This window comes from Myxocyprinus asiaticus, chromosome 23 (assembly GCF_019703515.2).
Source record: "Myxocyprinus asiaticus isolate MX2 ecotype Aquarium Trade chromosome 23, UBuf_Myxa_2, whole genome shotgun sequence".
NCBI lineage: Eukaryota > Metazoa > Chordata > Actinopteri > Cypriniformes > Catostomidae > Myxocyprinus > Myxocyprinus asiaticus.
The window spans coordinates 3,701,347-3,725,015 of NC_059366.1; the positions used below are offsets into that span (position 1 = coordinate 3,701,347).

Genomic DNA, 23,669 nt, shown 5'->3' on the forward strand with positions numbered 1-23,669 from the left:
CGCTTAGACATCACGCATGCTTGCGCGAACATATTAAAACTTAATGGCCATGCCCGCTGACTTTGTGCATGTGATATACTTATATATTATACTTATCATATATATATATAGGTCCCCCTCATGCCACCAAAACAGCTCTGACCCCTCAAGGCATGGACTCAACAAGACCTCTGAAGGTGTCCTGTGGTATCTGGCACCAAGATGTTAGCAGCAGATCCTTTAAGTCCTGTAAGTTGCGAGGTGGGGCCTCTATGGATCTGACTTTTTGGTCCAGCACATCCCATAGATGCTCAATCGGATTGAGATCTGGGGAATTTGGAGGCCAAGTCAACACCTTGAACTCTGTCATGTTCCTCAAACCATTCCTGAACCATTTTTGCAGTGTGGCAGGGCGCATTATCCTGCTGAAAGAGGCCACTGCCATCAGGGGAATACCATTGCATGAAGGTGTGTACGTGGTCTGCAACAATCTTTAGGTAGGTGGTACGTGTCAAAGTAACATCCACATTAGTGTTGTCAAAAGTACCGATACTTCAGTATCAAGTCGGTACTACAATAAAAAAGATGTAATGATACCAGTGTTTCTAAGTAACAAGCACCGACTTAATTCGGTACCCGCACACTGTCTTACTGACACACGACACACATGCTCACACTCTTATTTGAGTGTGTGCTCTGTTACTCCTTTTACACTGAAATGCACAACAAATAAAATTAAAATCGTGGTATGTCCTAGTGTGATTATTAAACCGCGAAATGCTGCAATCTTAGTCTGCATTCCAACAGCATGAGCTTTAAATGAATGTGTGAAGCAGACCGCTCATACACTGGAAACTCCACAGACTATGAGAATCATTCGTGCTGTATGAGAGATGACAGAGCAGAGCACTAATCCACTCGGAAGCATTATTTTTATATAATTCATATAATTAAATCACAGCATTTGCGCTTTATTGATCACACTGGGCCATTTAGCAAACTGTTTATCCGGAGAGGTTAAATTTCCGTCAAAAATACACGTCAAAATAAAAGCACGATTCATAATAAAAACTAAATGCCTGAAATTCAAGAAATTGCAACAGAAATATATTATAACAGTATAGTAAAATTTAATCCTCAATGTAGAAATAATAAAAATAATAATTATTATTATAATAATAATGATTAATGAATAATGATTGTAATAATAATAAAAAATTAAGCAAATTATCAATATATCACAAGCAAGAGTGCTTTTGTACAGAATAAAAGTTTGTTAAAAAAATGCAATTGTTAAAAGTTTTTTAAAGTATAAGGACTTTAACCTTAAATAGGCTAAAGGAGTGTGTTCATTAGCACATTATCATTTAGCAAATTTTTTCTGTGGTATCGAAATTGGTATCGAGAATCGTGAAATTTCACTTGTATCGGTACTGACTACTGAAATTTTTGTACTGTGACAACACTAATCCACATGAATGCCAGGACCCAAGGTTTCCCAGCAGAACATCTTGCTCTTGATGGTACTCTTTTGCTGATTTAGTAATGAAAGCTTATTCTATAAAGCACTATACTATGAAAGTGTTTCCAGTTGCAACCTTCAAGCAAACTCAAAAGATTTACCTGGAGACGGTTTTCCGTTAATGTTGGTGCAGACACACCTGCAACCCAATCATCAGAGCCTCGTTCCGCTGGGCCAAACTGTATCCAGCTGCTCTCAAGAAGCACACACGTTTACCCAGTGAGCTCCTCTAACGAGTGCTGATTATACACTGCTCGCATCAGAGTTTAATGGCTTACCAAGCAAGTAGAAGCCATTTGACACAAGGAGGATCAAGAGTTCATGGCAGCACATCCAATCAAAGGCAACTGTGAGTGTTAGAATGTTCCAAACACAACTGCCCTACTACATTACATAGCTGGGAGGGCAGCTGGGTCCATTCACTGTATACAGCACTAAAAACTGTAACTATGATTGGACATAAGCCTAAATGGTGCTAGATGCAGAGTTTTTTCTTAAACTATTGGGTTTCTTTAAGAGAAAACCAAATACAACCACAAATGTGTGGCTAAACATGCACATTCTTTCTCAAACCTGTAGTTTTACTGATGTAATAAAAGGTAATTGATGGTTTTGTCCCATTAGTAAGTGTGTGGGGACAATGATCCAGCACTGTGGTTTAGGAAGGAGGGTCAAAAATAAAAGCTGAGCAAACTTACCTAAAGTCAAATGTCTGTTTGCTGTAGTGATGGACATTGGCCAGGCTGATATTTGTTCATTTTGAGAGTTTTGATAATTGTGCTGTTTGGCCGATTAACAGAAGTTTGAATTTGAGAGTATATGCCTACATTTCCTACTTTCAAACAGTTTTGAATTCCAAAAAAACATTCAGTATAACAGCACTGGGTCGCTTCACTGTTTGTATTACTCTGTTGATCTGTGTTTACAGCATTCCACACCAGAGTACGAGGGTGGTGGAGGTTTATTGAATGCCTGTGTCAGTGTTTTCTCTTGCAAGTGGAAGCAGAGTGTTTGGTGATTTTGCCCGCAGCAAGGACAGGGTTTTGTCTCGCTCCAGGATTGCTCAGAGTGAGTTTTCACAATAAACTGTAAATTGTGCCAAGCGTCCATATACTGTATATATATCTACATATATAAATAATATATGAACACTTGGCAACACTGAGTATTGAGAATTACCAATTGTCTCTCTATGCTGCTACCGAAATTATCAGAAGTGCTGTGTGTATGCCTTTTTTCCTTTTGACTTTAGAAGCAGAGAATAATCCAATGATTTTAAAATCTTATGTAAACATGTGTTACTTACATTGTGTTTTTTTAATAAGATGTTTTGTGATAGTTATTAGCATTTTTGGGTGCATGGAAATGCACTTACTATGCTTGTGTCACATTTCACTGTTTTTTCATGCTGCATTTTTAGGACACTGTGTCAAGGTAGATGCAGTTTGAAATTTTGAAAAACACATCTCGACACCCCTGCATTTGATGTTGTGCTCCATTCAGCTGTCTTTGAATGCAAGATGCATCCTGCTCACCTGGTTGTGACTGTGGTTTGTTGCCTGTACAGCAGGAGTTGCGCTGACTGCAACTTGGAAAAACACGAAGGTGATACTTCAAGCTTAAATTGCTCAGTTGGTAGGTAAATTCCTTATTACGGAATTTATGTGCGGTAAGTGGGCGTGATTAATTACAGAATATTTTTAACGTTATTTACTCTCTCTCTCTCTGTACACACACACACACACACACACACATACACTACCGGTCAAAAGTTTTGAAACACTTACTCATTCTTTATTATAATTTTTTTTCTTCACATTTTAGAATAATAGTAAAGTCATCAAAACTATGGAATAACATAAATGGAACTATGGGAATTATGTTGTGACTAAACAAAATCCAAAATAAATCAAAACTGTGTTATATTTTAGCATCTTCAAAGTAGTCACCCTTTGCCTAGAATTTGCAGACATGTACTCTTGACATTTTCTCAACCAACTTCTTGAGGTATCACCCTGGGATGATTTTTAAACAGTATGGAAGGAGTTCCCATCTATGTTGGGCACTTATTGGCTGCTTTTCTTTATTATTTGGTCTAAGTCATCAATTTCAAAAACGTATTTTTTTTTAATTCAATTTTAGTTTTATAATGACATAAATTCATATGGTGGCATAACTATATTTTTGTCTACAAAACTAATTTCAAACATTTAAGCATACGCCTTCAGATAAAAAGATTTTTAAGATCATGAGAAACATTTCAGTCAAGTGTTTCAAAACTTTTGAACGGTAGTATATATATATATATATATATATATATATATATATACACACACACACACACTGGTGACCAAAAGTTTGGTATAATGTACAGATTTTGCTCTTATGGAAAGAAATTGGCTTTTATTCACCACAGTGGCATTCAGCTGATCACGATGTATAGTCAGGACATTAATAATGGAAAAATTACTATGACAATTTGAAAAAAATGATCAGAACTTCTTAAACTACTTCAAAGAGTTCTCATCAAAAATCCTCCACTGCAGCAATGACAGCTATGTAGATTCTTGGCATTCTAGCTGTCAGTTAGACAGATACTCAGGTGACATTTCACCCCACGCTTCCTGAAGCACTTGCCATAGATGTGGCTGTCTTGTCGGGCACTTCTCACACACCTTACAGTCTAGCTGATCCCACAAAAGTTCAATGGGGTTAAGATCCATAACACTCTTTTCCAATTATCTGTTGTCCAATGTCTGTTTCTTTGCCCACTCTAACCTTTTCTTTTTGTTTTTCTATTTCAAAAGTGGCTTTTTCTTTGCAATTCTTCCCATATGGCCTGCACCCCTGAGTCTTCTCTTTACTGTTGTACATGAAACTGGTGTTGAGCGGGTAGAATTCAATGAAGCTGTCAGCTGAGGACATGTGAGGCGTCTATTTCTCAAACTAGAGACTGATATACATCTGGTCTTCCACATCTCTTTCTGTCCTTGTTAGAGCCAGTTGTCCTTTGTCTTTAAGACTGTAGTGTACACCTTTGTATGAAATCTTCAGTTTTTTGGCAATTTCAAGCATTGTATAGCCTTCATTCCTCAAAACAATGATTGACTGATGAGTTTCTAGAGAAAGCGGTTTCTTTTTGCCATTTTTGACCTAATATTGACCTGAAGACATGTCAGTCTATTGCATACTGTGCCAACTCAAAAACAAATACAAAGACAATGTTAAGCTTCATTTAATGAACCAAATAGCTTTCAACTGTGTTTGATATAATGGCAAGTGATTTTCTAGTAACAAATTATAAATTTATCATGATTACTCAAGGATAAGGTGTTGGAGTGATGGCTGCTGGAAATGGGGTCTGTCTAGATTTGATCAAAAATGACTTTTTTCAAATAGTGATGGTGCTGTTTTTTACATCAGTAATGTCCTGACTATACTTTGTGATCAGTTGAATGCCACTTTGGTGAATTAAAGTACCAATTTCCTTCCGAAACAGCAAAATCTGTACATTATTCCAAACTTTTGGCCGCCAGTGTGTGTGTGTGTGTGTGTATATATATATATATATATATATATATATATATATATATATATACACAGTACTGTGCACATTTTTAGGCATGTTGTATAGTGAAAATATTTTTAAAAGTTATGCCATAAATAGATTTGATTGATCAATTAACGTCGTACAAAGTGCAGTAAACATAAAAAAAAGTTACATTAATATTTTGTGTGACCACCCTTGTCATCAAAACAGCACCAATTCTCCTAGGTACACCTGGACACAGTTTTTTAAGGTTCTTGGCAGATAGAATGTTTCAAGCATCTTGGATAATTCCCCACAGATCATCTTTGTGTTTAGTCTGTCTCAATTGCTTCTGTCTCTTCATGTAATCCCAGACTGACTCAATGTTCAGTTGGGGACTCTCTGGGGCTCATGCCATCTGTTGCAGGGCTCCCTGTTCTTCTCTTCTCTTCTATTTGCAAAATAAATGTTTGGGAATCTAAAATCTATATTTTTTATTGACACACTAAAGTAGAAGATAAAAATAACCATCTAAAGACAAATGTTTTTGTGAAACATATTATGTGCCTAAGACTTTTGCACAGTACTGTATATATATATATATATATATATATATATATATATATATATATATGTGTGATATATATATATGTGTGTGTGTGTGTGTGTGTTTTATGATATAGCCATCAGCATTATATTGGCTATCATTCCATCTGCATCAGATCTGAAAATCTGTCTACCACTAGTTTGACCCCATAAAATGATGACCAAGAAGGATTACTGATGAAAGATAAATGAGTTCAATGCACATCACACCAGAAGCCTTGCCAATCAAAGTGTATGCACATTTTATGTGTGATGTGATACATCAGCCCAGCCACTTTCACCAAAAACACACAGTGGATAACTCTGATTTTTTATTCTATAACACCTAAGAACACAAATGATCGTCTAACAGACACTTTAGAACACATTCAGCATGATGCACATGTACTGCAGTTGACTGATAGAAGTTTAATAATTAACAGCATGAAATCAATTACTGTAAGTACTGGTACCCAGACTCATATTATAAGAGGCCACTCCCTCCAAAACAAAACAAACAAATATATTCTTGCCATCTGATTTAAAAAGTATGTGGTACATTCTGGTATAATTAATGGGAGTGCACTTGGAATGAAGTGGCATTATGGATTTAACATATGTAAGGATAGCTAAAATTAAGACATATTGTAACAGGAGTAATGGGAAAGGAGGAGGCGAGAACCAGCTTAACAACATAAATAATGTTTAATAATAAACTTAAAAAGACACAAACATAAACACATACAGGGCAGCTGCCGCCTCCGGTCACCTTAGGGTTTGATTAGCCTGATTAGGGGCTGGGTGTGCAGCATCACGACCCAGCCCCACCCTCCTCCCTGCCACACTCCTCCCTGCCACACTCCTCCCTGCCACACTTGTTTGCAGTATTACACAGAAATTTCTTTTAGCTTTTAATTTGTCAGCAAAAAATAATCCATCGTGTTTTCTAATGATTTAGACCAAGAGATGCAAGTTTAGGTTTAGAAATCAAACCAATTGTTCACAAAAAAAATCCTCTTAAAAATATCCCCAGCAGTTTAAAACGCCTTGTTCTGATTTAACCAGAACCAAAACACTGTCTGAACATTTTCACGATCTTATAGTCTATCAAACTGAATTGTGTGCTGTTAGTCCCCTTCTTACAAAAGAGTTGTTTCCAAAGTAGAAGAATGTAGACCTCAATTATTACCTAAAAATATAATAATCCAAGAACAAACTTTTAATGCTCTTGACAAATCAGCTTTTTCAAAGAGGGAAAAATAACAACTTTTTTGCTATATGCATTTTTGCTAAAAAAAAAAAAGTACATAATAATAATAATAGTAGATTTCAGAACACGTTCATATCGACATAAACACGTTTTTCTTTGGTCCATTTTACTGCCCAGTTAAATCTCTTCTTGCTGTTTACGGCCAGCAGTTTCCATACACAAATATGAACTGAAAACAGGGTAAAATCAAATGGAGCAAAGGATTATACATTCTGGTTATGATTATGTAACATATAGGCTTTGTGCACATATGTAAAGAATATGTTTGATATATGGGTCCCAAATTACTTTAGTTAACATTGCACATAAAATACACAGCATAGTACCCTTCCTTTTGAAATAACTGTATATGAATTGCATACAAAAAGAAGCTTGTCATGTGTTGAGCAAAGTTTCTCATAATAACACTAAACTGCAAGCATCAAGAAATAAATAAAATATACACATTTCCATTTTCATACACACCAAAAAGAAAATCTACAATAAATAATACATGCAGATGACAAACTGTTATTCAAGCAACTGCAGTCCTTCAGGACAAGAACTATGATTAAAGCAATAAAACTGTATGCCTCAAAAGTGCAAACAAATCCAATACAGATTACAGATATTCACCAATTTAAAATGTAACCGTTTGAGACATAGTTTCTGTACATTCAGATAGTATATGCTGCAGCTATGAAAATCATACTATTGTTGTAGTATTGAAATAAACAGGCAATATTATAACTTTACTAAAGTTTATTCAAGTTTACTTTGATTTAGTCTTGTTTGGTGAACATTAAAGCCAGTATGTGGTATGCTGAACTATAGATTACCGCTGGATTGAGAGTAGTGAAATCTAGGGTCTGGCTGATAATCACTCTGATAGTATGGATAGACATTGGATGTTTAAACTGAATCATGAGGTGTGTGAGCGTTTTGAAAGCTTGTGAAGCACTTGTGGATAGGTAGCTTTCTTGTTAACACTGAACATGATTCCTGTGATCACATATTTATTGACAACACAAGCTGTTGAAGCTAAAATATCTGGGTTAATGATTTCAAATGTATGTACTGTTGATTTGGCCAAATACTCTACAAAAGGATGTGTTAATGTGTTTTGCAGTGTTAATTTAGAGAATCTGGAATTGGTGTGAAATATATGTGTAAATCTTTTACATGTCAGTTACATGGACTACTTTGTATGAAACGCATTGTGATGATAATATTTGCAACATAATACTGCATTAGCAAAGCATAAGATAATATGCTTTAGCTACAGTGGCCCCAAAACGTATTTGGGCACCGAAGACACACAAATATTGAAATGTAATTACTTTAGATAACAAAATATTGAATCTAGTGGCACTTATTTTGAAGACAGTACAAGTACACATTTTTCTATGTTTAAAATGATAGATATAAAGACTTCAAAATTTAGATTATAAGTATTATGACACTGGTCATAATGTCAAATGTTAGTGAAACATGTCCATAGCTAATTTAATAAACTACATGACTTACTCTGCAGGATATTATCTTGTTAAATGTCATTGCAAAAGTTAGATCTGGAAAAAATCTCTAGCTGCATTTAAGTACAGACTCCACTTGCTTTGATATTCTGTTATCAAATCAAATCAAATTCAAACATTTTTAAGTTTGACTTAAATGTCCAAATACTTTTGTGACCACCGTATTTTAGGCAATGCATTTACAAAAGAGCATTATTGTAATGTTTCAGAGTGCAATGATTTTAACAGATTGAAATCTTCAGGGTATTTTAAAGTCAAATGTCAGAATAAAAAAAGAAAAAAAAAAATAGCATAACTATATATGTGGCAATACTTCATAGATATAAATAAATAAAAATATAGATTCTGAATATAACAGCATAAATATTGAAGAACATTCACAACAAGAAATCGTATCACAGAAATCACTGTGCATTACGATAAAAAGGTTTCGCAAAGTTAAGCAGGTAATAGTGTTGGCAAAAACATAAATCACAAGCAAAATGGATCTAAAGACGAGGCTGCTGGTCATCACAGGATTATATCATAAACACGTCCCACTCGTCCAAGCCACTCGCGCACTGCCTGCCGTACCCTGAGGTCAGTCACATGACATGTCAGCTGACTGATGCAGGGGAACACCGCCGGCTGCAGCGCAATGAACGTGGAGTCCGGCAAGAGCTGGATCTGATTAAAGATTGTCAGCACCATGTTGGTCCAAGCCTGAGCAGAATAAGAGGCAAATCATCCAAGTATACATCAAATAATAACTAGAGTTTCTGGGGAAAATGTGAGTGGCGCTTGCCCGAACAAAACTCACCCTAACGATGCTAGGGTTTTGTGGGTGATTGCTAGGTTGTTGCTAGGATGTTTTGAGTGGCCATTCACTGGCCCACCCCCAAGTCTCCATAATATTCTGATCTCCAGATATGACGGCTCCCTCATTCAATTAAAGTCTATGGGATTTGTTTTTATTTCACAACAGGCAAGAATCGTATGCTTGACCAATTCGAAAAGTAATAGCTAACCTCTTCTCAGCAAGTCAAGCAATTTGAGGTATCATTCATATCTTTAGCACAAACGGTGCGGGACGAGTTAGACACTGAAGTTTAATGCTCATGATTAAAGGTTTGTTTAGATTACTAACCTTACTTATCAGTTGTATTAATTGTGATGCTTGTCTTAGCAAACACTGTTAATAATTATGGTGTCCTAACCATTGCATAAGACAATAAGAATTGGTTTCAGAGAATACAGTGCTGTGAAAAAGTATCCTGATTTCTTCTATTTTTGTGTATTTTTTCATACTAAATTGTTTTAGAACTTCAAACTCAGGCCACCTGAGTAAACACAAAATCCAGTTTTATATATATATATATATATATATATATATATATATATATATATATATATATATATATATATATATATATACACACACACACACACACACACACACACACACACACATACACACAGTGCATCCGGAAAGTATTCACAGTGCTTCACTTTTTCCACATTTTGTTATGTTACAGCCTTATTCCAAAATGGATTAAATTCATTATTTTCCTCAAAATTCTACAAACAATATCCCATAATGACAACATGAAAGAAGTTTGTTTGAAATCTTTGCAAATTTATTAAAAATAAAAAATGAAAAAAATCACATGTACATAAGTATTCACAGCCTTTCCCATGACACTCGAAATTGAGCTCAGGTGCATCCTGTTTCCACTGATCATCCTTGAGATGTTTCTACAACTTGATTGGTAAATTCAAGGAATTCTTAAACTAAGGAATTCCTGCATCGCAGGAATTCCTAGAGCTGGCCGACTGGCCAAACTGAGCGATCGGGGGAGAAGGGCCTTAGTCAGGGAGGTGACCAAGAACCCGATGGTCACTCTGACAGAGCTCCAGCATTTCTCTGTGGAGAGAGGAGAACCTTCCAGAAGAACAACCATCTCTGCAGCACTCCACCAATCAGGCCTGTATGGTAGAGTGGCCATACGGAAGCCACTCCTCAATAAAAGGCACTTGACAGCCCGCCTGGAGTTTGCCAAAAGGCACCTGAAGGACTCTCAGACCATGAGAAACAAAGACTGAACTCTTTGGCCTGAATGGCAAGAATCATGTCTGGAGGAAACCAGGCACCGCTCATAACCTGGACAATACCATCCCTACAGTGAAGCATGGTGGTGGCAGCATCATGCTGTGGGGATGTTTTTCAGCAGCAGGAACTGGGAGACTAGTCAGGATCGAGGGAAAGATGAATGCAGCAATGTACAGAGACATCCTTGATGAAAACCTGCTCCAGAGCACTCTGGACCTCAGACTGGGGTGAAGGTTCATCTTCCAACAGGACAACGACCCTAAGCACACAGCCAAGATAACAAAGGAGTGGCTCCGGGACAACTCTGTGAATGTCCTTGAGTGGCCCAGCCAGAGCCCAGACTTGAACCCGATTGAACATCTCTGGAGAGATCTGAAAATGGCTGGGCACCGACGCTCCCCATCCAACCTGATGGAGCTTGAGAGGTCCTGCAAAAAAGAATGGGAGAAACTGCCCAAAAATAGGTGTGCCAAGCTTGTAGCATCATACTCAAAAAGACTTGAGGCTGAAATTGGTGCCAAAGGTGCTTCAACAAAGTACTGAGCAAAGGCTGTGAATACTTATGTACATGTGATTTTTTTCATTTTTTATTTTTAATAAATTTGCAAAGATTTCAAACAAACTTCTTTCACGTTGTCATTATGGGGTATTGTTTGTAGAATTTTGAGGAAAATAATGAATTTAATCCATTTTGGAATAAGGCTGTAACATAACAAAATGTGGAAAAAGTGAAGCGCTGTGAATACTTTCCGGATGCACTGTGTGTATAAAAACTAACTGCCCCCTTAAACTTAATAGCTGGTTGTGCCACATTTAGCAGCAACAACTGTAACCAAACACTTCCAATAACTGGAGATCAGTCTCTCACAACGTTGTGGTCGAATTTTGGCCCACTCTTCTTTGCAGAACTGCTTAAGTTCAGCCACATTGAAGGGTTTGAGCATGAACTGCACATTTAAGGTCCTGCCACAGAATCTCAATCGGGTTCAAGTCAGGACTTTGACTAGGCCACTCCAAAACTTTAATTTAACTTTGAGCCATTCGGAGTTGGACTTACTCCTATGCTTTGGATCATTGTCTTTCTGCATAATCCAGTTGCACTTGAGCTTCAACTCACAGACTGATGACTGGACGTTCTCCTTTAGGATTTTCTGGTAGAGAGCAGTTTCCCTCAATTATTGCAAGTCATCCTGGCCCTGAAGCAGCAAAGCATCCACACACATCATACTACCACCATCATGTTTGACCATAGGTATGATTTTCTTTTTGTGGAATTCTGTGTTTGATTTACGCCAGATGTAACGGGATCCCTGTCTTCCAAACAGTTCCACTTTCGACTCATCAGTCCACAGAACATTCTCCCAAAAGCTTTGAAGATCATCAAGGTGTGCTTTGGTAAAATTCAGATGAGCCTTAATGTTTTTCTGGGTTAGCAGTGGTTTTCTCCTTGCACTCTTCCATGGATGCCATTTTTGGCCAGTGTCTTTCTGATAGTGGAGTCAAGAACATTGACCTTTATTGATGTGAGAGAGGCCTGCAGTTCCTTGGATGTTGTCCTTGGCTTTGTTGTGACTTCCTGGATGAGTTGTCGCTGTGCTCTTGGAGGAATTTTGGAAAGTCAGCCACTACTGGGAAGGTTCACTACTGTGCAAAGTTTTCTCCATTTGGAGATAATGGCTCTCACTGTGGTTCTTTGGATTCCCAGAGCCTTCGGAACAGCTTTATAACCCTTCCCAGACTCATGTGTTTCAAATAACTTTTTCCACATCATTTCTGGAATTTCTTTCGACCTTGGCATAGTGTGCTACTGGGTGAGACCTTTTAGCCAACTTCATACTGCTGAAAAAGTTCTATTTAGGTGTTGATTTGATTGAACAGGGCTGGCAGTAATCATGCCTGGGTGTGTCTAGTTCAACTGAACCCCATTATGAGTGCAGTTTCATAGATTTGGGGATGTAGTAACCAACAGGCCCAGTTGGTACTGGATAACGTTTTTGCTTCGATAAATAACATTCTCATTTAAAAACTGTATTTTGTGTTTACTCAGGTTGCCTTTGTATTATGTTAGATTTTGTTTGAATTTTTGAAACAATTTAGATTGAGATATACACAAAAACAGAAGAAATCAGGCTCTGATATTCATGAATTAACCCTTGTGCGACCTTCTGGACATTTTTGTCTTTTTCATTTTTGTTTTTTCGATCATTCTAGCTGTGTCAATGCCAATGGCATAAATGCCAAAGGTGTGTATTTTGGGGGGAATTTTGATATTTAAACCTCAGTTCCTATAATACATCTATAATACACTGTGTACACAAAATAGTTACACTCAGGACCTTAAGGACAAAAATGTCCCCATTGAAACCCATTAAAATTGCAATAATTGATCCCAGTGCCATTAAAGCATAAAATCATGAATTCTATGATATTATGCTTTCATTCCAGAGCCCTTACTTCAAAATTTAAATGTTAATATTTTCCACCAGATGCGCCATTTTTCTCATGTTTAGCCTATGGAGCAAATGCATGCTTTTTTCCTATTTTCTGTTTGCTGTTTTATAGAGCACTGCAGCCAATTGATTAAATGATGCAACTCAAATTGTGTGTTTTGTATGTGTGTATTGAGAAATTTGTGTGTGTGTGTGTGTGTGTGTGTGTGTGTGTGTGTGTGTGTGTAAAAAAACAACAGTGGCATTATGTAAACAAACTGGCATTTAAATGGTTAAAATCCTGAAAATGAATGAATATTTGGTAGTTATGATCAGGACTGATGTTGGTTAAAAATCTAAGTCAGTGAAAGTGGAAAATAATATTCATATATTATATTTTTATGGCAGTTTTTCGATGCGGACATTTTTGTCCTCTAAGGACCTCTGGGTTACTTTTTTAAATTGACGCACAAGGGTTACGTTTATTTTCTTACCCCACTGGCAAATCATTTGGTCTTGTTTTAAGCATAAAACTCACTAAATTTGAGTAGATTTATGTTTAGGACTAGAAAAACTATTTGCCGCTGGGTTAAGTCTTACTGTCTTACACAGGCATGTGCCAGTATGAAATTATCATATCACAATAACTGCTGGAGATTTGATCATGGAATGGTATTATCACAGTATTGTATTACATTAGAAACAATGTTGAAAGATAAACAAACAATATTGTTGTTCTTAATGACTTGCCTGTGAAACACCAAATTAGCATTTTAAATAACAAGATTGCAAAATCGTAACTTTGAAAAGAACCTTGAACATTTAAGAAAGTAAATTAACAGTTAAATAAATACACAAATAATAAAAATAAATAAACAAATGGTAACACTTTATAATAACTACACAGTATAAAGTATTTGTGAAGCATTAGTTTATAGTTAATTGATAATGAATAAGTTATTGTTCCTTCATTTGTAATACATTAATAGGCTACAACGCTACATAAAAATTGTATGTTATTAATTTATGTTCAATGTAGCAAACAATTCATTATTGTTTAGTAAGCAGTTTGACAATCGTTTTTCATCCTTAGTGAACAACTTGTTAATCATAACTAACTGATGTATTTTAGTTGATGCAAGCCATTGGTAAAGAAGTGTTTAAGAACAATAAACAAAGGCACAAATTCATTGTTAATAAATAAATTATATATGCCTTTACATACAGTATGTAATGAACTGGATGTATGTATATGAATTGGATAACGGAAGTGAATAGACCAATATTTATAGGGTTTAAGTATGAAGATTCTAATTTTATATAAACACTTACATAAAATCTTCTGTTAAAACTTGTGTATTATCTGAGCTTTAAAGTTGTTTAAATTGTCACTTTTATGGTCATTTTAGGGTTTTGGGGTTTACACTGTTATGTTGTCATGGCAATAAAGTTGTAAAATTGGATATAACTTTACACAGGAAAAGTTAGTAAGCGATTTTATCACACTAAAATCATGTTAAAATGAATATTGTTAACGTCTTGTGTATTTTAATGGTTATGGATTGGCACCATTCACTTCCATTGTACGTGCCTCACAGTAACCCAGATTTTAGCTTCTTTTTTTTTAAAGGAGGGACAAGTCAACATTATATTTGTGGTAATTAATATTATACCACACTTTGAGCTTAACTTGTTTTGAACCTGGAATATTCCTTTAAGCAATCATATTTGTCCAATTCATTACATCTATGAATGTATAAATAATTCCTTTATTAATTATGGATTTATACCTTCTTAATGTTCTAAAACACTTCTTTACCACTGCATCAAAGGAAATACATTAGCTAGGAATGGTTAACAAGTTGTTTACTAAGGATGAAAAACCATAAATTGAATTAATTGCATGGATTAATTTTATAGAAAACCCTTTGAAATATGAGAAAGAAAAAAAAAAATGTAAACAGTTCTTGTGGTTTTAAACACTGCTGAGAATACTCACCAAATAGTTCCCAAAAGTAAATTTTTGTTGTTATTTTTCTTTTTGACATAATATATCTTAGAATGCAAATAAGAGAAGTCAGAAAAAAACAACTTGCCATTAGCGATTAGCCACCATAGCTCGTCATGACACTCTTTGAGTAATATTTCAGGATCTACATATCATGTTGAATGTGGGCTTGTTTGATTCAGAATCGTCTGCTTTATATTGCAATGAGCCATTTTGTATCTCACATCTATTTTCCTGAATATCACGAATATTATGTTTATCTGTTTATCATACTTGATGTCAAACACTAATGCTCACTGTAGTTTGGTCTCTGAGTGAAACAAATCTGGTCGTTCCCCATCTGTCACTCACTCGATGTTGTGTCGATGTAGTGACACTAGGGGTCACTCTTGGGAGCCCGAGACACCTCTGGCACTTTTTACTGCCCGGTCCCGATCTTTCAGCTTCCCCGCCCTCACTACCCTCGATGGTGGGGCCGCCAAGGGCTATTTGGCAATCCCCTCGGTGGATAAAGGTGCTCGCGGTGCACCTATGCCCGCAGAGCGCCGCCACCTGGCACAGACACCCAAAGCTCCCATCCAAGGCCTGTAGGTTTACGTTGTCTCTGACGGCCAAGGCCTACGGTGCCGCTGGACAAGCTGCCTCCGCCCTGCACGGCATGGCTCTCCTGCAAGTCTGCCAAGGCGCTAAAGGAACTGCACGAGGGTAGTTCTGCCCCGGGATTGATGCAGGAGCTGCGCTCAGCGACCAACCTCGCTCTCTGACCTTCGTCCGGGCGACGAAGGTCATGGTGCGGTCTCTCGGGCAGGCGATGTCCATCTTGGTGGTCCAGGAGCGCCACCTTTGGCTCAACCTGGTCGAGATGGGAGAGGCCGAAAAGGCACGGTTCCTTGCTGCCCCCATTTCCCAAGTTGGCCAGTCCGGCGACACCAAGGACTTTGCCCAGCAGTTCTCAGCGGTGAAGCAGCAGACGGAGGTTATCCGGCACATCCTTCCCCAGCGCGGCTCAAGATCCGCACCCCGTCTGCTCTTCGCCAAGGGCGTCCACCTGCGGTGACTGCACCGGTTCTGCCACAGCCCGCCCCTGCGGCCTGGCCCCAGCGTGGAGCCCACCGCAGGAAGCAGACGCCACCCGTCTCACAGCCGCCAAGAACCCGCGAAAGGCTTCGAAGCGCCCCTGAGACGGGCGACTCAGGGACAACGAATCCCGCTGCTCTGGAGCTGGTAAGCAGACCACTCCATCCCCCGGTCGAGGGCCAGGAGGAGAATCTTTTGTTACCATTGCATTTAATTGCGCTGCATGCCCAAGTTTCTGCAGTACCCAAGAGTTCAGCAATAGCGGTTTCCTTGTTCCCTGGGTCACATATCCAGTGTGCACGGCCGTCATCATGACCACCGTCCACCACTCTATTTGGCAAGTTTGGCGCTCCAGTGGTGGTCTCCCCACCCCTGAGCTCCCAGCTGTAGCACAAATCTGTGACAGTCTCCACGGGTCACGAGCACAGGCCTCTTCCTCCCCCGTCCCAAGCTGTTCCGGGGGTGGTCACAAGGAGCCAGGTAAGTACTTTGATGTCCCTGAACTCAGCACGGCCACAACATGGTGTGGCACCTCAGGCTCCGCCCCGCTACGAGGCCCCACCCACCGGTACGTCTGATGAGATTGTCCCTCCGGCCGAGATGAAGAAGGGATTTTACAGCCCCTACTTCATTGTACCGAAAAAAGGCAGTGGGTTGCGGCCAATCTTGGACCTGCGAGTACTGAACCGGGATTTACACAGACTCCCGTCCTAGATGCTGATGCAAAGACGCACTCTAGCGAGCAACCGGCATCAAGATTGGTTCGTGGCGGTAGACCTGAAGGACGCGTACATCCACGTCTCAATTCTACCTTGACACACACACTTCCTGCGGTTTGCATTCGAGGGTCAGGCGTATCAGTACAAGATCCTCCCTTTCGGTCTGTCCTTGTTCCCTCGCGTCTTCACGAAGGTCGCAGAGGCAGCCCTTGCCCCGCTAAGGGAAGTGGGCTTTCGCATTCTCAACTATCCCGATGGTTGGCTAATCCTAGCTCACTCTCGGGATGTGTTGTGCACACAGGGACCTGGTGCTCTCGCTCCTCAGCCGACTAGGGCTTCGGGTCAACTGGGAAAAGAGCAAGCTCCTCCCGGTTCAGAGCATCTCTTTTCTCGGTTTGGAGTTGGACTCAGTCTCATTGATGGCGCGCCTCACGAACGAGCGCGCACAGTCGGTGCTGACCTGTTTGAAGGTGTTCAAACAGAAAACAGTGGTTCCACTGAAATTTTTTCAGAGGCTCCTGGGGCACATGGCATCCTCAGCGGTGGCCACTCCGCTCGGGTTGATGCAGATAAGACCGCTTCAGCACTGGCTTCAGACTCGAGTCCCGAGATGGGCATGACGCCGCGGGACACATCGCGTGGTCATCACGCCAATCTGTCACCGCCTCTTCAGCCCTTGGACCGACCTCACGTTTCTACGGGCAGGCGTTCCCCTAGAGCAGGTTTCCAGGCACGTCATGGTCATGACAGATGCCTCCAAGATGGGCTGGGGTGCCGTTTGCAACTGATGTTGGCACATCAACTGCCTCGAGTTGCTGGCAATTCTGCTCACCCCGCGGAGGTTCCGGCCGTTGATCCAGGGCAAGCACATGTTAGTTCGGACAGACAACATGGCAACGGTAGCATATGTCAACCGCCAAGGTGGTCTGCGCTCTCGTTGTATGTCACAACTCGCCTGCCATTTCCTCCTCTGGAGTCAGCAGCACCTCAAGTCGCTGCGAGCCACTCACATCCCGGGCGACCTCAACACTGCAGCAGACGCGTTGTCACGGCAGGTTACCCTCAGGAGAGAATGGAGACTCCACCCTCAGGTGGTCCAGCTAATCTGGAGTCGATTCGGACAGGCACAGGTAGACCTGTTCGCCTCCCAAGAATCCTCCCACTTCCCGCTCTGGTACATCCTGACCGAGGCATCTCTCGGTATAGACGTGCTGGCACACAGCTGGCCCCCTGGACTGCGCAAATATGCATTTTCCCCAGTGAGCCTACTTGGACAGACACTGTGCAAGGTCAGGGAGGACGAGGAGCAGGTCGTCCTGGTAGCACCCTACTGGCCCACCCAGACGTGGTTCTCGGACCTCACACTCCTCTGCACCGCTGGAATCTCCATGTCTGGCCCCTGGATGGGATGCAGAAGACCATTCGTGGTAGACACGATCACTCAGGCTAGGGCCCCCTCTACTAGGTGCCTGTATGCCTTTAAGTGGCGTCTGTTCGCTAAGTGGTGTTCTTCCCGACGGGAAGACCCCCAGAAATGCGCAGTCGGATCGGTGCTTTCCTTCCTGCAGGAGAGGTTGGAAGGGCAGCTGTCCCCTTCCACCTTGAAGGTGTACGTAGCCACTATAGCAGCATACCACAGTGGACGGTAAGTCCTTAGGGAAGCACGACCTGATCATCATGTTCCTGAGAGGTGCCAGGAGGCTGAACCCCTCTAGACCGTGCCTCGTTCCCTCATGGGACCTCTCTGTAGTTCTTCAGAGCCTATAGAGAGCCGCCTTTGAGCCTTTGCAGTCAGCTGAGCTTAAGACACTCTCCTTGAAGACTGCCCTCCTGACTGCGCTCACTTCCATCAAGAGGGTAGGAGACCTGCAAGCGTTCTCTGTCAGCGAAACATGCCTGGAGTTCGGTCCGGGCTACTCTCACGTGATCTTGAGACCCCGACCGGGCTATGTGCCCAAGGTTCCCACGACCCCTTTTAGGGACCAGGTGGTGAACCTGCGAGCGCTGCCCCAGAAGGAGGCAGACCCAGCCCTGTCGCTGCTGTGTCCGGTGCACGCTTTACGCATCTATTTGGATCGCACGCAGAGCTTTAGGATCTCTGAGCAACTCTTTGTCTGCTTTGGTGCACAGTGGAAAGGAAGCACTGTCTCCAAGCAGAGGATCGCCCACTGGCTCATTGACGCCAGAGCTATGACATATCACTCCCAGGACGTGCCGCCCACGGTAGGGCTACGAGCCCATTCTACTAGGGGTGTAGTGGCCTCCTGGGCCCTGGCCAGGGGTGCCTCTCTAACAGACATTTGCAGAGCAGCAGGCTGGGCAACACCCAACACCTTTGCAAGGTTCTACAACCTCCGGGTGGAACCGGTTTCATCCCAGGTAATGGCACGCAATACAAGCGGATAAGCCCGGGATAGCCAGCTGGGTGTATCACTTGCACATAGCGCCTTTCACCTCCTCTGAGCTGAAGACGTGCGCCATTAACTCCCAGTAGTGTTCAGAAGCTATGTTCCCTGGTTGACTTTCTCCGAGCCCTGTGGCAGTCGAGTGTTTGGAGAGACTCGCTGCCGGCCCAGTACACGTGCTAACTAAAAGCCTTGTTCTGGGGTAGGTGCTCCGCATGTGGTGGTTCCCTGTAGGCAACCCCATGTGATGTATATCTTCCACTAATTTGTTTACCTGTTGGCAAATTGCATCTTCCTTGGGCAGAGGCCCCTCTGCCACAGTCTCCATGTTTGTAGTAACTCCTCCCCCATTGGGTAGGACCTACCATGAGACTTCTCCACATGATCGGCAAGACCATGTGACGTATTTTCCACTTAAATATCCCCCCTCTCCCTGGGCGTGGTGTGGTCTCTGCGGTGTCCTCCCCTTGGGAGGGACACCCCCCGACTAGACCTGGTCGGCCCAGTCGGATAATCCCCCTTTTTTTAGGGGGTGGAAAAAAGAAGGGGAAAAGAGGCCACGACTGGGTTAGCCTGTCTCTATCTTTTAGGTAGTCGACTTGTCCCCAAAGGGCCGTTCGACACTCATAACTATATTGGGGGAGGTTATGTGTCGGCCTGGTGCGCTGGCTACGAGGCACACAGTTGTCTGCCCGTCACACACACCGCCAGTTCACGTAACACAGTCCAGCCAGTTGCAGCGTTTTGTATAGGGACCCGTAGTGTCACTACATTGACACAACGTCGAATGAGTGACAGTGTCCCTCCTGCCACAACGCTGAACTACCCACTGAAATGGCCGGACCTTGTCTCGGCTCCTCAGCATAAAACCTGAATGAGTGGTTGCATACCAGCTCCTTTTATACCCGTATGCTCGGGGGAGTGGCATGCAAATACCACTCGCCAATTTTCATTGGCCTTTTATCAAAGACCAGAGGTGTCTCGGGCTCCCAATGTGACCCCTAGTGTCACTACATCGACACAATGTCTCGTTCCCTCCATCAGGGACCGGAAGTTACACAAGTAACCATGACATTGTATTCTACTAATCAAGAATGTTCCATAGATACATGGCTTTGCCAATTTAAAAAAATTTTTTTTTTGCATTTTACTGGTTCTAATTATGATAGTTATGATCACAAATTTGCAAATTATGAAATGGAACAGTTCTAATTTGTCAGCAAATTCAAAAGCAGTATTTTAGAATTGGTCAGATCAGCTATATTCATTGTAAAGATAAGCGTCTAAGCTTTAAAACAAATTATTTTGTTCAGATCAACAGACGGTTACTGAATAAAACCATAATATTTTTTGTGTGTGTGTTCACTGCCCCCTGCGGCCCGGTAAGACATTTAAGGGGTTAAACAATAATAAATCATTTGCAACACAAAACATAAATGTATAACATACTATTTGTTTCTACTCTTTTAAATGTATTAACAATGTAAGAACAATGATTTATAAATAGATAATTAACTATAAACTAATGCTTTATAAACACATCATAATGTATAGCTATTCTAAAGTGTTACCAAATCAATATAAAATCAATTAGTCACTACATCTCAAAATATTTCCACACTATTCACTCTTTCAGAAGGGGAAAAAAGGAGCCTTTCCTCCTTCGACCATGCTTCTCCTCCATGTTTTTTTTTTTCCCCTGTTTACTTTCTCAATCTCCATAAATATTTTGAAATATTTACAAATTATAATTAAATTCACCATCCATAAATAATTTGGCCATGAAACTGTATTTGCATAATTTTTTTTATAAAAAAGAAACTGCTCTGTCCTAATAAGAGCCCAGGTCACTGTGTCACTTTAGATGAGCCAGTCTCTATCTTTCTATGAAATGGCACTAGACACAAAAACATGAAGGAATGTCGTGATTTCGTCCCTCATAATTTTCATTTAGGTGTCTTAATGCGAGGAACATTCCACATTGCCACATGGAGTTCTGGAGAAAAACATTAGGCATCCTAGATAACTTCTGAAAGTTCTGATGATATTTTTTTTCCCACTGAGATCTACACTAAAAGACTAATCTTACACTGCCTCACTTCTCAAGAAAATGTATATTGTTTTAGGAATGTTTATATATTGTATTTTAACTGGAAATCCAGACTAAAAAATACAGATTAGGAAAAATCATTTTTACGGTGTACTCATTGAACTCTGTCTTACCTGTATCTGTGCCTCAGAATCTCTGAGTGAGATGTTGTGCGAACTAGCCGTGGACCCCGATCGAGGCCTTTTCTCCTGCCGCAGCAGCTCGGGCCCTGCGCTGAAGGAGTGACGCATTGGCCCCTGCTCCACTAGCTGCTGGGGCCTCTGGGGCCCTGGAGAGTCTGGGCCTTGCAGGCTCATGGCCTCACCCCTTTTCTCGCCCACTTTCACATCTTTGGAAAACGTGGTGTGGCTGTGCTGTTGCTGCTTGCGTTTCTTGTACTCGATCATCAGTTTGGTGATGGTTTTATCTGTGGCGATGGTGTACAGCTTGTTCCCTGCACTCTCCCACCATTCCTTCTTACTCCCTGTGTCCCTCCTGTCTCCTCTCAGATGAGGGAGGCTTACACCAGGGCTGTGGACCTCCTCTGAGAGTGTCTCATCCAGGTGGAGGCGGACACTGTCCTCTGAGGGTGTCCCGTGACCTGACAGAACCCCGGTAGAGGGTGTGGAGGTCTCGGAATTAAAAAGGGGCAAGAAGAAGAGCGGGTTGGCCCGGTGGGTGGGCTGCTCTCCGAGGGTGCTCTCCAGGTCCAAATGCATCTGTATGTAGTTGTTGCACAGGTCCATGCAGAGCTTGTGCAGCCGTTTGACCAGCCACGCCCAGTCCACGCTGCTGGCGGGCTGCTTGCTGAGAGAAGGGATGCGGACATGCCACTGGCGCTTCTCGCGAGCGCGTGGAGGACTCACCTGAGCCATCTCCTCAAAGATATCTTCATCCTCAGAGGAGCACTGCTGTGATGAGTCAGAGCCACCCTCCTCTTCCTCACTCAGGATCTTCTTCACCAGCTCCACAGTGATGTTCTCCTGGTTGGTCAGCATGGCACACAGCAAAGCCTGAAGGACATACAGGACAACATTAAAAATGCTTCATCAAACAGAAAGGCATTTAACACTCAAAATAGGGCTGCAGTTCATGATTACTTTTATAATCGATTAATCTTCGATTATTTCTTCAATTAATTGATAATTTAGATAAGTAAAAAAAAAATTTATTCCCTGTATTTTATAAAAATGGATTATTAATTGTATGCTATACTTTATGTACATTAAAAAGGCTTAAAATATAAATATGACAATATAAACTGGCAGTGATGGACAGTAGCTTTGCTACAAATAGTGAAGCTATTAGCTTAATTACATTTCTGAGTAGCGAGGTGATAGCTTCTCTTGTTTTTAAGTCAAGTAGCTTTTCAGTAGTGAAGCTATATTTTTGACTAGGTAGTGGCATAGCGTAGAGAAAAGCTACACCGCTACATCATGCCTTGTACCCGGTGTTTACTACAGCCTGTTTTTTTTTTCTCCTCAATTTGGAATGCCCAATTCCCAATGTGCTCTAGGTCCTCGTGGTGGCATAGTGACTCGCCTGAATTCGGGTGGCGGAGGATGAATCTCAGTTGCCTCCATGTCTGAGACCGTCAATCCGCGCATCTTATCACATGCTTGTTGAGCGCGTTACCGCGGAGACGTAGCGCGTGTGGAGGCTTCATGCAATTCTCCGCGGCATCCACGCACAACTCACCACGTGCCCCACCAAGAGCGAGAACCACACATTATAGTGAACACGAAGAGGAGTGACCCCATGTGACTCTACCCTCCCTAGCAACCGGGACAATTTGGTTGTTAAGGAGACGTGGCTGGAGTCACTCAGCACGCCCTGGATTCGAACTTGCCACTCCAGGGGTGGTAGTTAGCGTCAATACTCACTAAGCTACCCAAACCCCTCACTATCGCTAGTTTTGAATCAAAACTAAAGATGTCCGATCTCAAATTAATCACTCATCTGAGTTGGTTCTTTAAAATGAATTGGTCACACATGATAGGAGAGCAGTCTGAATCGGTTCGCGATTCAATCTGAATGCCTCAGAAAGCCTGCGCGTGCGCTGCTGAATAATTTGTATGTGCTCTCACTTGCCAATAAGATTATTTTATAACATGGAAAATAAAGATAACGCTGGTTGCAGTGGATCTACAATCAATGGAAACCAAACATGCAAATGCGTCCTATCATATGCCAGTGATGAAGAAAGTCTTTATAAAGTTCAACACGTTTGCAGCTTGTAAACGACTTCTGCAGGTAAATACATTTTTCAACCAAAAGAGTATCAAAACATGTATTAGCCTACATGAAAATACAAATATAAGTACCATGGCATTACCATGTTTTTTGGACATGTACCATTACCTGGACACACTGTTAATGTTAATACAATGGTAGACTACATTAATATATTAATCATATATCGAAGTACCATGTTTTTTTTGTTTTTTTTTTCCT

At 41.1% G+C, this 23,669-nt stretch overlaps 1 protein-coding gene across 3 annotated transcripts in view; it reads right to left on the reverse strand.

Moving 5' to 3' along the window:
- Positions 1-5,934: 5,934 nt before the first annotated feature.
- arfgef3 (ARFGEF family member 3) overlaps positions 5,935-23,669 on the reverse strand; it is a 116,257-nt gene continuing 98,522 nt past the window's right edge. For all 3 annotated transcript variants that reach the window (XM_051650864.1, XM_051650865.1, XM_051650863.1), the window contains 2 exons: positions 21,350-22,228; positions 5,935-9,101 (listed from right to left, as the gene is read on the reverse strand). In XM_051650864.1, coding sequence (XP_051506824.1) covers positions 8,910-9,101; positions 21,350-22,228 — 1,071 coding nt within the window. In that variant the 3' untranslated portion in view covers positions 5,935-8,909. The remainder of the gene's footprint in view (positions 9,102-21,349; positions 22,229-23,669) is intronic.